Source organism: Aedes aegypti, chromosome 1, assembly GCF_002204515.2.
Source record: "Aedes aegypti strain LVP_AGWG chromosome 1, AaegL5.0 Primary Assembly, whole genome shotgun sequence".
Lineage (NCBI taxonomy): Eukaryota > Metazoa > Arthropoda > Insecta > Diptera > Culicidae > Aedes > Aedes aegypti.
In genome coordinates, this window is record NC_035107.1 from 282625613 (window position 1) to 282640863 (window position 15251).

At 43.9% G+C, this 15251-nt stretch overlaps 1 protein-coding gene across 5 annotated transcripts in view; it reads left to right on the forward strand.

Moving 5' to 3' along the window:
• LOC5572161 (elongation of very long chain fatty acids protein AAEL008004) overlaps positions 1–15251 on the forward strand; it is a 133684-nt gene that overhangs the window by 106548 nt on the left and 11885 nt on the right. For all 5 annotated transcript variants that reach the window (XM_021837993.1, XM_021837994.1, XM_021837995.1 and 2 more), the window contains 2 exons: positions 12816–12952; positions 13130–13435. In XM_021837993.1, coding sequence (XP_021693685.1) covers positions 12816–12952; positions 13130–13435 — 443 coding nt within the window. The remainder of the gene's footprint in view (positions 1–12815; positions 12953–13129; positions 13436–15251) is intronic.

The window sequence follows — 15251 nt, forward strand, 5'->3', positions numbered from 1 at the left end:
CCTCCGGAACCACCTTCCGGTATTACTTCGGAGGGGAGGCTAACGTGCTGAGCGCACCTCTTCAATTTGTTATTCTACATGCTGAGCCCTTCGGCTCCTGTTAGCATTTTTAAAACCGTTCAACGTTGTGCCTCATGCTGAGCCCTTCGGTTCCTCACGATAGTAATTTGTTAGTACCTATTTTCGCCCATTGGCGACCCGTCAATTTGTTAGTACCTACATGCAACATTCTGAGCCCTTCGGCTCCAGTTTGTACACTACTCTGCACTCATTCAGAGCGCGTACTCACACAGTTACGACGACCTTCTCTTTTTCTTTGTTCAGCTGGTAGGATGCCGAGGTCGGTCCAACGATTCCGGTTGAGCATAACTTCCGGTTCGTAGGCGCCTCGACTACCCATTACCAGCGTCCCGACGTACTCTACTCGACTAGTCCCCGACGGTGGACCTAGTCTACACCGACGAAGAATTCCCCGGCGGTGAAAATTCTCCCGAGACCGATTCTTCTTTTTCTACGTTTCGAGCCGACCGGAAGGGTGCCGAAGTCAGTCCAGCGATTCCGGTGGAGCCTAGCTTTCGGTTCACTGGTGCCCCGACGACCCTAAAACCGGCGCTATGACACGTCTACTCAACTAGTCCCCGGCGGTGGACCTAGCCTACACCGACGAGGAATTCCCCGGCGATGGAAGTTCTCCCGAGACCGATTCTCCTGCTGCTGCTGCTGCTACTGCTGATCTTCACTTTTTTACGGGACGACCGGTAGGGTGCCGAAGTCAGTCCAGCGATTCCGGTGAAGCCTATCGTCCGGTACACTGGTGCTCCTACGACCCGGGACCGGTGCAACGCCGCGTCTACTCAGCTAGTCCCCGGCGGTGGATCTAGCCTACTCCGTCAGAGAGTTCCCCGGCAAAGGAATATCTCCAGAAACCGAGCAGCCATTCTTCCTTTTCATGCGTTCACTCTAGCTAGCAAATCGTTGGTCGCTACGCCACTTCCTCTGAAGCTCGGACATTATTCTCGATACCGTGCTATCGACAGCGTTCCAGATGCCTTCTTCTCGGCACATCTCTTCGACAACGTTATCGACAGTGACTCCTCGCATGTCCCTCCTCACTTCTTCGAACCTAAGATATTCGAAGACTACGTGCTCCGGTGTCTCCTCCACATTCTCGTACTCCGGGCAAAAAGGTGAAGAAGCATGTCCAAACCGATGCAGATACTTCCGGAAACAGCCGTGTCCGGACAGAAACTGCGTCAGATGGAAGTTCACTTCTCCATGCTTCCTATTAATCCACAGTGAAACATTTTGAATTAGACGGTAAGTCCACCTTCCCTTCTCCGCGTTGTTCCACTCTTGCTGCCACTTAGCCAACGAGTCCGTTCTGACGATCCTTCTTACATTTCTGGTGCCTCTTCGCTCATAACACTCCACGTCCTCGGCCAGGGTGATGCAGATGGGCATCATGCCAGCGATAACGCATACTGCCTCCGATGAAATCGTCCTATAGGCGCTCGCTACTCGTATGGCCATGAGTCGGAATGTGCTGTTCAACATCCTCCGATTACGCTTAGTTTTCACCGCTGCGGCCCAGACTGGGACTCCATACCTGAGAATAGAGACCGCTACACTCGCTAGGAGACGCCTTTTACTGCTTCTCGGTCCTCCGACGTTCGGCATGATCCTCGCTATCGTGTTGACCGCCTTCGACGCCTTTTCGCAGGCGTAGTCCACGTGAGCGTTGAAGTATAGACGGTCATCTACCATCACCCCCAGATGCTTCAAGGCACGTTTTGATGAAATGTCTTGTCTACCGATGTTGATTTCAACCCTCTGAACAGCTTTGAGGTTGCTAACCAGCACTAGCTCCGTCCTATGATGAGCCAGCTGCAGTTTTGCTCCAGTCATCCACGCTTCAATCGTGTCAATCGCTTCCGTCGTTAGCATTTTGACCTCTTCCAACGTCTCGCCAGTCACCGTTAGAACGACATCATCTGCGATTCCAACGATTTCCACTCCGTTAGGTAGCTCCAGCATTAATACTCCATCGTACATCGCGTTCCAAAGCGTTGGACCAAGGATTGAGCCTTGTGGCACTCCTGCCGTGATCCTGATCGACTTTTGACCCAACTCCGTTTCATATACCAAGACTCTGTTTTGGAAATAGCTTTTTAGCATATTGACTGTTTAACGATAAACTTGCGACGATCGACGCGCCACCATATTTCATATAACGGAGGGTATTAGAACCAACTTGGAGGTGATGATTTGGAGGTTATTTGGCAAGTTTGAGGTTAAAATCCCCTCCAAACACTAGCGATTTTGCGGTGGGATGTTGACGTTTGATAACGAATTGCACAAGTAGCCAGGAACTCGCATTCTATGCAGTGCTAAGGTTATAGCCTCCCAGCTGGCGCTGTTGAAAGCATTTTTGACGTCAATCGTCACTACGGCGCAGAACCGATTGCCTCTCCTCTTCTGTTTGGATGCCTTCTCCGCATTCTGCACAACTGTCCGGATTGCATCCACCGTCGAGACCCCTTTCCGGAATCCGAATTGTCTCTTCGATAAGCCACTCTCGCTCTCTGTGCATTGTGTCAGCCTGTTAAGGATGATCCTTTCCAGGAGCTTACCAAGTGTGTCCAGCAAACATATAGGTCTATACGATGCTGGCTTCCCTGGTTTTGGCACCAACACCAGCTTCTGAACCTTCCAACTGTCTGGGCAACAGCCTTCATTCAAGAGTTTCTGCAGCGTCGTCCTGAACAAATCCGGGAACGCCAATATCGCGGTTTTTAGTGCTACATTGGGGATCCCATCCGGACCAGGAGCTTTCTTCGCCTTCAGACCCTTCGCCACTGCTAGTAGCTCTTCATTAGAGATTCGCACACCTCTGGGTTCTTCTTCCTCGTCTTCGTATGGCGTAAGCGGCCACACTGTTGGGTCATGATGCGGAAACAGACCTTCCACGATAATCCTCAACTTGTCTGGACATGTTTCGACTGGTGTCGCCGGACCCTTAAACTTCGCCATCACAATACGGTAGGCGTTGCCCCAAGGGTTTTCTTCGGCTTCTCGACATAGCTCCTTGTAACAGCTGGACTTGCTTCGCTTAATCTCTTGTTTGAAAGCAGCTCTGGCTTCACGAAAAGAGATTCTCCGTTCCTCTCTCTCTACTTCGGTTCTTGCTCTCTGGACGCGTCTTCTGGCTCGGAAGCATGCAGCACGGAGGGTACTAAGCGTCTCATTCCACCAGTACGCTGGGCGCCTTCGGTTCCTAGGCTCCAACTTTCTCGGCATCGATGCATCACAAGCCGCCGTTGCTACCACTTCTGTCAACTCTTCTGCGTCAAGGTTCACCTTGCTGTATGTTCGAAGCGCCTCAATAAACACCTCCTTGTCGAAGTCCTTTGTCTTCCACTTCCGCTCGTATGTCCTCATTCTCATCGGCGCTGGGGAGATTCGCCGGCCGATTCTGTAGAGAATCGCCTGGTGATCACTGTGGGAATATTCCTCGCTCACCCTCCAATTCATGTCATCCAACAACAATGGGCTACAGAACGTAACATCGATGCTGGACTCCCGACCGTCTTTACGGAATGTACTGACAGCCCCTTCGTTGCACAGCCTCACATCTAGCTTCGCCAGAGCTTCGAGTAAGCTGTACCCCCTGGCGTTGGTCAATCTGCTGCCCCACTCTACGGCCCAGGCGTTGAAATCTCCTCCTAAGACTACCGGCGTTCTTCCCATCAGCGTATCTGTGAGCAAATCCATCATACTATTGTACTCTTCGTCTGTCCATACCGGAGGCGCATAACAGCTGCATACGAAGACTCCGTTGACTTTGGCAATAACAAAGCCGTCGTGTGAGCTATCGACTACTTCTTGAATGGGGAACCTGCCCATCACCTGTTTTGCCGCCATACCTGCTCAATCAGCCACCCAATTACCGTTTTCAAGGGGAATCCGATATGGCTCCGCAATTATTGCTACATCGCACTTGGTTTCTGTCGTGAACTGCCACAACAGTTGCTGTGCAGTGTCGCAATGATTGAGATTCACTTGCGTGATCTCCATCCTTATTGGCCGCCTTCGCTTTTTTATACGCCGGGCATTTGAAGCCTCCCGTCGGATGATCGTTTCCGTCCTCCGGCATGCATAGCAGGCACCTAGTCCGCTTTGTACAGTCTCGAGCAACGTGACCATTTCCGCCGCAATTCCAGCATAGGTCGGACCTGTCCGGGCCCTTACAGTTTCTCGACTGATGGCCGAATCCCCTGCATTTGAAGCATCTCTCCATTTGCTTGGCGACCCTAGGTATCAATCTCAGCGGGCACACCGACCAACCAACTTTGATCGTGCCTAACGCCACCAGTTTGTTGGCAGCATCCACTGGCAACCGGATTGCCGCCGTCTGTGTGCCTCCATACGACTTCCTTATCCGCATAGACATCTGTCCTTCTAGGTTACACTGCTCGACCAGTGCACATTTCAGGTCTTCTTCCGTCGTGATCTCATCCAGATCTCTGCACTCGACCACTGTCTCCTGCGAAAGAGCTCTTACGTTGGCCTCGTCGCCCAAGGATTTGGCGATGAGCTCCTTGTACGCCGTGCTCTTCACAGAGGGGTCTTTCTTCAGAACGAAGATCATGTCGCCCTTCTGCGTACGCCGCGTTTTGACAACGTTTTCGCCCAGTTCCTTTAGCTCTGGCATAGACTATCAAAGTATGTCCGTTTTCGACTCTTGATTTCCTTATTGAGAGCTAACTTTGCTTCTCTGAATGCGGCATCGCTTCTGTGCGTCGCTGAGACCGGCCCACTATTTATACTTGGTCAGAAAGAGGGGGGGGGGGGGTTTGGAAATTCAAATAAATGATGGACGTCATATATGAATCTTCTCCTAGAAAAGGGGCGGATACATACAGAAGGAGGTGGTCAATATAAGAGACCTCCCCACTAGTATGAAAATATAGTTTTCTCTTACAATGATCACTTATTTCGGTATCGGACGCACATATTGTTCTCAGTCTAGATACTTCATAGGGGTCACACGCAAATCCTGTCACGCCCCATCGATCCTCGCTCCTTCAAGTAATACCGAATGCTAATTGCCTTGGACGATGAAGTAATTTCAACTGAGTCTACAACTGCCACAGACCTTAAGATTTTTAACACTTGTCACGCTCCACCTAACCTCCACCATTTCTTGAGAACATATTCGAGAACAACTAAGTATGCGTGCTCCATACCGAGAGAAAACTTTATTTTCATACTAATGGGAGGGATGAGCTCTCCTATATTGACACTCTCCCTCTATTTGTACCCCTCCCTCTTTGTAGGAGAAGATTCACATATGACGTCCCTCGTCTTTCGGAATTTCTAGACCTCCCCCCTCCCTCTCACACTTTCTCAAATACCTGAAGCATGCACTGTCACACTTTCATTAATCCTCTGCTCCCTCAAATTATGAACGTAATTTTTGGATGACCCTTGTCAAAAATCTTTCGCATCTGATATATTTGCGTTGTCTGTGGAGGAAAACACTTAAGTCTGGCACGAATTAGTGTCATTTTTGCCTTCTATCTTGCCAAGTTGTGCCTTGGCTTTCTCGTATTCCTGCTTTTGCTCTTTACAAACTCGATGATGACATCGAGTTGCTCAGCAGCCAGCTGCATTTTCGAGTGGTACTCCCTATTGCGATCCATGGCCTCGATTAGTCCCGGGTCATCGCTCACCTCACATGTTGCACTGGAGCGGCCGGTGCCTGCCGTCGTCAGTGTCTAGGCTTTTTCCCACACTGTTCTAACTTAAGTTGATGTTGGTCACCTCCTTCCTTGGCGGGAACCTTAGCCGGTTACTGATGGGTCCAGAAGCCTCTCCTTCACATTCCGCTAGTTGTTTGTTTTGATGGATCATCTCTTATGGGTCCCCCTAAAAGCCGCTATCCATCTCCGTTGGAATAGTCGCCTTTGTGATCGCATGGTTATCTATGCGAGCAGGGAGGCAGGGAGGCCGTAGGGTCGACATAGTGCTTCATGGGGTACTATGTTCAGAGCCGGATCGGCGTAAGTCAGGTAGTGGCATCTGAGCCTACTCCCGCCCAGCTGAAACAACCAGGCGACGTATTTGGAACGTACTCTAAGGCCTGCCAAGGTTTTACGGGACGGGGCTGCCTGCGCCATTATCCCGATCGCCGTTTCAGGCCAATGTCACCCGACCCTATTAAGGGAGTAGAATATCGCCGCTGTCAACACATATTATCCATATGTACTGTATTGTTACTTATCCTTAGATGTGCGCTGCCAGTATACATTTTTGGAGCCGTACTAGCGTTATTTTTAATGTGCTCCTACTGGTAGCTCCATGCCTTGCCCGTTTGTGTCACGAACAGTATGCCATAATCAGGATCTTACTGGCATCAATCCTGTTAGTTTGGACTAGGGTGCTTTGGTACTTTAAGCGGCACCGGCCGCTTCGACAGAGTTGCATTCGGATTTTTGTGGTTTTTATGAAGGTTCATCAGAGCCCACTGTGAGCTTCACCACACCTTGGGCACAACCCCAACTCCTGAGAGGGGAGGGAGGGTTTCCGTTAAGCCCCTGGACTTTCGTCCCTGCTGACCCGGTAGATCTTACCTCATAAAGCACCACGTAAAGGTGATCTACCTGCGTTACGAGATAAGGTTTAATAACTGTAGTAGTGTTCATAAAACACTAAGCTGAGAAGTAGTTATGGACAGATCCTGCCAGGAAGATGAAGACGAAGAAGCTTAAAATGATTATCTTACAGGGTGTCTACTACCTGGAAAAACCTGGAAAACCTGGAATTATCAGGGAATTTTATTCAACCTGGAAAAAACCTGGAATTCTCAGGGAATTTCGATCACAATCAGGGAAATTATGTTGAGGCAGTAATTCATGATAGAATATGTTCACGACAAAGTATTTTTACGTCATAACTCAGAGCTATCATTAATTGCCAGAAAACTCTCTTCATTCGAAAAAAATTCGGCTGCGCCGCTCTCCAAATACTATATCAGCTGTTTAGTGAGGATCCATTAGAGTATGAAATTTCATCAGCTGATCAAAACATGATCTAAATTTATTCGGTGAAGAATTAACATGTCTAGGGCTGGTAGCAGGTTTCTTTTTAGATACCATTGTCTCTAAAAAGTCTCTATTTTTTATGAAGGTGTCTGAAGTCTCTATTTTGACCAAAATAGTCTCTACACTAAGCTCTTACGGTGAATTTCACCGTAATTTCAACAGCTGAACAGTTCGGTGAAATAAAACACGTAATTTCGTCGAAATTTTACGGATTCCGGTGATTTTTCACCGAATACTGTATAAATTTACCGTACTCCGTTAATTTATTTCACCGAACTGTTCAGCTGTTGAAATTACGGTGAAATTCACCGTAAGAGCTTAGTGTAGAGACTATTTTGGTCAAAATAGAGACTTCAGACACCTTCATCAAAAATAGAGACTTTTTAGAGACAATGGTATCTAAAAAGAAACCTGCTACCAGTTCCTCCATAATTTGCTTTAAGAAATCCTTGAACATTTCAACGTTACTACCTCTAGTGATTTTCTTAGGGAGTACTTTGAACAAAGACTATCCTGGGACTTCCTCCAGATATTTTTCACTAACTATTCAACGAGTTATACAATCGTTAATCTAAGAGATATCCAAAGTTTCCGACAGAATTTCTCCCAAGGAAACCCGACAAGAATTTCAACGCCATTTCATCTACGGTTATTCCAAAGAATAGACCCAAAAACTTCTCCAGGGGTTATTCGAGTGAATATATTGAGAAAATTTCAAATAATTCCCTCAATTAGACCTGTGTTTCATTATTAAGTTTCTTTACATTTTTTTCTAGGAATTTCTTCAGTATTTCATCCAAGGATTACTGGAGTTCATCCAAACATTTTTCAATGTTTTTCTCAAAAAATTCCCATGGAATATTGAAAAGCTTATTTAAGGTTTTACACAGCATTTTTTCCAAATCCTTCGATTGTAGAAATGATTATTCCTAAACAATTTTCTAGTAATTTCATCCTGTCTTCCAGGAGATCCTTTGCAATATCCTGCGAGATATTATGATGTTTTTTTTTTTAATTATCTAAGTAATAATCTTGGAAATATTCTAAAAGTTCTTCAAGATTAAGTCTTCCTGAAAATCCTCTTTCATGTAGGGTGACCTAAGAAATTAAGAAACTGTAACAAAAGATACCCGTAAATTTGCTTTAGGAATGCGTCACGAAATTTCTCTACAATTTCTTAGTTTTCTGAGAAATTTCATTTAAATTTCCTTGGATAAAACTCCTTGAACACTGCTTGAGAAAAAAAGTTTTGAAAACTTCCTTCAGAAATCTCTAGAATTAATAGAGGAATTCCCGAAGAAATCCTAGGAGTAATCTCTGAAGTAATTCCTGAAGGTATCCTCAGAGAAATTTGTAGTCAAAATCTTATGAAAATTCTGAAGAACAATTGTGAAGAAAATCCTGAGAAATCCGTGGAGACATCTGGAGAAGTTTCTGGTTGAATATTACAACATGTTTTAAACGGGAGTCTTGGAGGATGTTCTAGAAAATCTGATTGAAGAATCACCGGATAAAATTCTCGAGGAAAAAGGGCTTTTTCAAAAAATATCTGAAATGATATGTGAATGAATTTCTGATGAAAGCCTTGAGGTATTTGTTGTGATATTTTTTGGAGAAATTCCTTAGGAAAATTTTTGGAGAGTGAAAATCTCAAATATAGATATCAATCCATCCCTCTCGTAATGTCGTCGCAATACATCAATGCATGTTTGTCCTTTACTGGCATATACAGAACAAAGAATCATCTGAATGTTTTCATTGACGTGCTTTGATAGAATAATACTGTGAATTTGGTGTTTGAAATTCGGTTGCCGATAATAGTCGAATGGGGCCGAAGCCGTAAGTCTCCCTATTTTCAGGGAAATTCTGGTCTGATCAAACTATTTTGTCCTGATCCTATTAGGTTTCGTTTTTTGATTACTGTTTTGTCTCTTTTCGGTCTCATTTTGGTTACTTATTATCTTTTTTTCTGGAAAAAAAGTTTCTAAATTTCATATTTTCAAGTAATTCTTTTACCATGCACAATTTTTAAAATTATTGGAAAATATTTAATTTGAGAAAAAAAAAAAAACGATTTTGGAAAAGTAAACTGGAATTTAAACAACTATAAATTCAAAATTTCGAACAATCATGATTATTTTAAAACCTTTTCGAATGAAATGCAAAAATTTATAATTTATTTATATTACCACAGTATTCGAATGACTTATGATCTTGCCCTAAAAGCCATTGGTAACCAAGTGTATAGCTCGTTGTTTATAAGCATTTGAATGGAGTTTCACGTTATTTAACAACGATATGGTGAAGAATGGATCATTCCATACCTGCCAGTAGTGTTGGTTTGGATGCTTAATAATTGTTTTGCGCTAAAACAACGAGCTACACACGAGGTTACCAATGCGGCTTCTAAGGCGTTATCCCATGTTATACGAGAGTTAAATGTTATACGGTCGAACGTGATTACCCAGGGGCTTGATAATCCGTATTTCTATTATATAAAAAAAAGATCCGACATCCAAAAGTTTTACGAATTGTTTTGTGTTGGGTATATGTCAACTTAAATATGTAGCAGATGATCATTAACACGATCGATTCAATTTGAGATATTTTAATGAATTTGGCATTTTGCGAACATGCAACTGTCTTAGGGCCGATTTCTTCACCTTCGCTTAAGCCGTAAACCACGTTTACCCATACATTTAAACCAAGTTTAAGGGCTAAGCGATGGTGAAGAAACCGCTTATTAGTTATCCAAACAACCGATGGAAATGCATGGTACATAATTTGTACTAAAAACACTTTCAAGAAGACACATACTGATGCACTTGAATGTTCCGTTCAGTTCACAGAGCTCTTACAAACGGAATAAAAGACATCATCCTTGGCAAATACGATTCATTTGAATAAAACTTAGCTTTTGTATTGTTCTCATATTCACATTGTAATATTGGATATTTTGGATAGTTTCAGCATGCTTTACATAATGTTTAGAAGTGTATAAATAGCTATTAAATCGAAAACACTTTAAAATTTGTCATTAATTTGTTTTAGACAAAATTTCTTTAGTATTTCTTGAACCTGGAATTATTTTTATAAAACCTGAAAAAACCTGGAAATATCAGGGAATTTCATTTCGGTAAACGAGTAGACACCCTGCCCTTTGAAGTTCTACAATTGTTCCGCAGACAGAACTGTATCAAAGCTATTTCTTGAAATATCCCAAAGATATCCGCGGAGTTAGGAGCCAACCAACGCTCATTGAAAGAATATTTCAAAAAACCTGCCAGGAGCTCTTCAAAGACCTGCCAGATATTCGTAAAGAATGTTCGGAATGATATTAGAAGGATCTGTACTACAGCTCGCGCCATTAGCATTCTTAGGCTCATCCTTCTACTGGTCCCACCGACCATAGAAGAGATTGAAAAGGCTATAAGCGAGCTGAAAACCTATAAGGCTACTGAGAAGGTAGTAGAATTAGAAATCCGGCTCTCAAGGCACGTTCCCCGCAATTTGTGCCAATAAGGACGAGATCCCGTTCGAGTTCTTCTTAAGCAATCAAAGGACGAACAAATGTCCACCGATCGGTTAGACGGACTCAGTGCGCCAACAGTTAGATGGACTGGAGTGCGGCAATTACAATGGATTATCCTGCTGTTCCTGATTTGACAGATTGAGATTGGCGAATAAAGGGCGAACACGAAATTATTGCGACTCCGAAAATGTCATGTCAATTTTCTTATAATGTTTAGAATCAAACCAAAATTTTATGGTAGTTTTATACATATATTTACTGCAAAAATCAAAAGAAAAGTTAATCGATGAAGCCTTGAGTGTATAATGATGCCCTCCATCAAAGTCTTTACAGTGTCATCCGGTACCAGTTTCTCCGTTTTTTTTTTTCATTTTCTTAACATGTCCTTCTCGTCTTTGACTGTCTTCTTGCTCTTCCGAAGTTCCCGCTTCATTATTGCCCAGTACTGCTCCACCGAACGCAGCTCCGGACAGTTTGGCGGTTTCATGTCCGTTGGAACAAAATGAACAGAATTGGCCTCATACCACTCCAGTACACTTTAAGAATAGTCGTGCTGCTGTAAGAACGGCAAAAGGCACTCAGATTTGTAGATCTCGCCATTTACTGTGCCCTTTGCCACGAAAGGCTCACTCCTCAGTCCGCAAAAGCAGATGGCCTGCCAGATGAGATATTGGTAGGCGAACTTCGACATTTTTTTCTTCCTAAATTTGTCGCCCACATCGAACTTGCTCTTGCCGGTGAAAAACTCCAACCCCAGAATTCGCTTAAAATCGGCTTTTATATACGTTTCGTCGTCCATCACACAGCAGCCATATTTTGTCAGCATCTTCTCGTAGAGCTTCCGTTCCGTGCCCGAGTTTTAGCCGTCGATTGTTGCCGCTCATCGCGGTTTGGGAAGTTCTGTACCTTGTATGTATGTAGTCCAGCTCTCTTCTTTGCATTCTGGACGTAGCTCTGTGACATGCCGATCTTTTTAACCAAATCACGGCTTGAGACGTTGGGATTTGCTTTAATCATCCGCTTCACCTTTCCCTCCGTCTTTTTGTTCTCCGGTCCCGGTTTTCTTCCAGCTGCTTTGCCATGGTCCAACTTCAACCGCTCCTGAAACCGCTTCAACACTCCGGAGACGGTTGAATGGTGAATGTTCAACATTTTTCCCAACTGCCGGTGCGACAGGTCAGGAAATTCCAGGTGTTTGGAAAGAATTTGTTCTCTCGACTTGCGTTGGTTCACCTCCATTTTCGTTGAATCGAAAAACACGACTTCGAGTTTGACAGCATGTAAACAATACACATCAATGAGAAAGTGTGCAAAATTTGGTTGATTTTTACCCAATGGTAGAAAAGTTATGCCCTGTTGAATGTGTCGCAAAAAAATCGTGTTCGCCCTTTACCAGACTAGTAGTGAAGTACAAACTGTTGAATACTTGACGAAAATTTATTCCGTTGATAATGTGATTGTTACATTACTCAAACTTCAAATTAAAACCCTGCTCCATCTGATACTACAGACCTACAAAGTCAATACATTCGCAAACGCCACAAAGATTAGCGCAGTTAATTACCTACCCTGGTTCAAGCCTCCCAAGCAGATTGCACACATTGGATAAGTACGTTCGCGCTTAACATGCTTAAAATGGAGAAACGCATCTTGATTTAACCTAAAGCCTCACGTAATCTCACTCACCGCGATGTGAATGATGGCGCTGCAACCGTCGGGTTCAAAATGGCAAATTCGAACAGCGACCTTCGCTCCGGAGCTCGTCATTTACCCGCCGAAATCGATGCGAAAACAATAGTTTGCTATTCAAACCGACTAAATCAACATAAGTGGCCAATTTGGTTTTGTTTGGAAATATTTCACGGAAAAACATCAGTTCGAGCGAGCGGCTGCGCCTTACCCTGGTAAGGCAGTTCGGCGCAAAAAATGCTTTTTTTCTACTGTTGGATGCACCCATCGCAAGCGCGAACTAATTAATGTGAATAATTATTATTTCAAGTGCTGCGTCATTGTCTGTGTCCGTGTGTATATGTCAAAATTCAATCGAATTCATTAAAGTTACAGTTCGGTTCAACCGGCGCGGCTCGGTCGAAGCTTCTCGATTCGAGTCTGCTGGTGGCCGTTTTTGTTGCGAACTGATTTCTTCATCTCTCGAATTTTCCGTTGGTTTCAAATTTCAGGTGGTCACAGCACATTCTTCGCCATGCTGAACTCGTTTGTACATATTGTTATGTATTTCTACTACATGGTAGCTGCCCTAGGACCAAAGTACCAGAAGTACATCTGGTGGAAGAAGTACCTCACCGCTTTCCAGATGGTAAGTTTCGATAAATTAAGGAAATATTCTTAGTCCATTTGTCGTGAGGCGTTGAGAGCGATAACCTACCCAAGGCAAACCGCCCCCACGCCTACGAGTGCCCTACCGGTCAATTAATTCGCAATTAATTAGTACTAGCACTAACCACTTCCTCAACTCACTTCTCCCTCATTGCAGCTGCAATTTGTGGCTATCTTCACGCACCAGTTCCAGCTACTGTTCACCGAGTGCGACTACCCGAAGGGTTTCATGGTGTGGATCGGACTGCACGGCGTCATGTTCCTGTTCCTGTTCTCGGACTTCTACAAGCAGGCCTACAGCAAGCGGAAGGCGCGACGGGCTGCCGAGGCCCAGAACAAGAGCAAGTACGATGCCCTGGTCAACGGAGCCAACAACGGTTCCCTGGCCAACGGACACCATCTGTACCAGAACGACAAACTGTCCAACGGCGACCTGGCCAACAATAACCAGGGAGCGTGCATGGTAAGTTCCCGGTCACGTTGTTGTTCCAAACGGGGAGCTCGTCCGAGATCATAGTCAATATTGGGCTTTTGAAGAATACACACTGACTAAGCTAATCGAGTGGTAAATGGATAATCGAACACAATTTTGTTTACAATTTGTCGGCGATTGACGTCAATCGACCAAGAATCTGTATACTCATTGCTCACGCGGGAAGTACAGAGATTTTGTTATGCAGCAGAACAACAAACTTGTTCAATCAACCTCATCATCCTTCTATTACCGAAGCACAATTGATGGATGTTTATCGGCATGAAACAATTTTCGGTTCAATTATTCGTCACGCAGGCGTGCTTTGGACCTCGTCCCAACCCGCCAATCCCACGAATTGCGGATTATTATCTGCGCTGTTGTTCTTCTCATCATTCTGAAATCCTCTGGATTTGATCCGGTATCAAACGAAGAAAAAAAAAAATCTGTCCAAAGGTGATATGGTGGTGGCGTCTTGCTTGATTTACGTACCACCGGTCAGTGGACGAGAACAGAATTTTTTTCCTTACTCGATTCGGGTGAAGTACCTGCCGGCCACACGACTCTGCCACCACCATGATGGTCAAGTGGATTTACTGGCGTCATTACAAGGGAGATTAACGATCTTCAGTAGTACTTCATGGGTTTTTTGCTGTTACTGCTCATCAAATAGGTGGTAGCATCATAGACAAGAATAGCAGTTTGACGGTAGCAGTCGAGGGTGCAATAAAATGAGATAGTTCATAATTTACGGCCGCTGGTCATCACGGTTCAGGCGTTGAATTTGGAAGCAAAAACAATGCTTCCGTCTTTCGGAAAGGCGAAGACTCCTGTCGAATTCCTGAATTAATATAGTTTTTTTATGTTTCCAGATTGCACATGTCAGCTTAAATAACTTTGCTAAATATATGCGAATCCCTGACGATGCGTCACGTCATTAGCTTGATGGTTTCTAGAAAAAATTTGCTATAGAATCCCCCAAACAACTTTTATTATTTATGAGAGATTCTTTGTGCGTTCCTCTTTGTGAATACCAGGATTAAGATTGCTGGCGAGGTTTTCCCAAAATGTTTGGCTTGATAGATTCCAGACAAAAAATTTTTTGGATTTCTTTTTTATGATTCGTAAAGACGATTCATGGCAAATATTTGATAAACGCTGTAGTTTTTGGCGTGTATCTAATGTATCGTTTTGTCTCAAATTCCGAACAGACTTATATTCCGAACACTTGTCTTTTGTATGGCGATTTTATTGAAATGTTTCGCTGAAATATGTAATCAAATTACAAGATAATGGTAGTCAATGCAATTCAATACTAACGTCTTCCAAACTATTTTATACCTCGGGAGTAGTGATGATTCTCTAGTTCGAAACCAGTTAAATTAGCTCAGATAAATTTATTTGCAAAATTATTCATTTGAATACGATTTATTCGTGCTGTTCGGAATTTGAATCAAGGTTTTCGGAATATGAGACAGAATGAACACAGTGTTCGGCATTTGAGTTAAAATGTTGTTCCATACTTTTACTTAACCTTTCAGTCGTCGCGCGGTTTGCCACAGTCAGAAGCACCGCGCTGCTGTTGTGAACAAATAGCGAGGTTTTTTCAGCAGTGTTGTCAAAATACAACAGCGCCACGACTGAAGTGTTAAAAACAATACTAAACAAGTTCAAATTAGTAATTTTATCGGCACACCCAATAGATAACAGTTGGACTTTGCGAAGAAATAAAAACTTTCACAAATATCAGCTAATTCATTCCTATCATATGCATTTGAAGACTTTGTTGACCTTAAGTGTTCGAAAT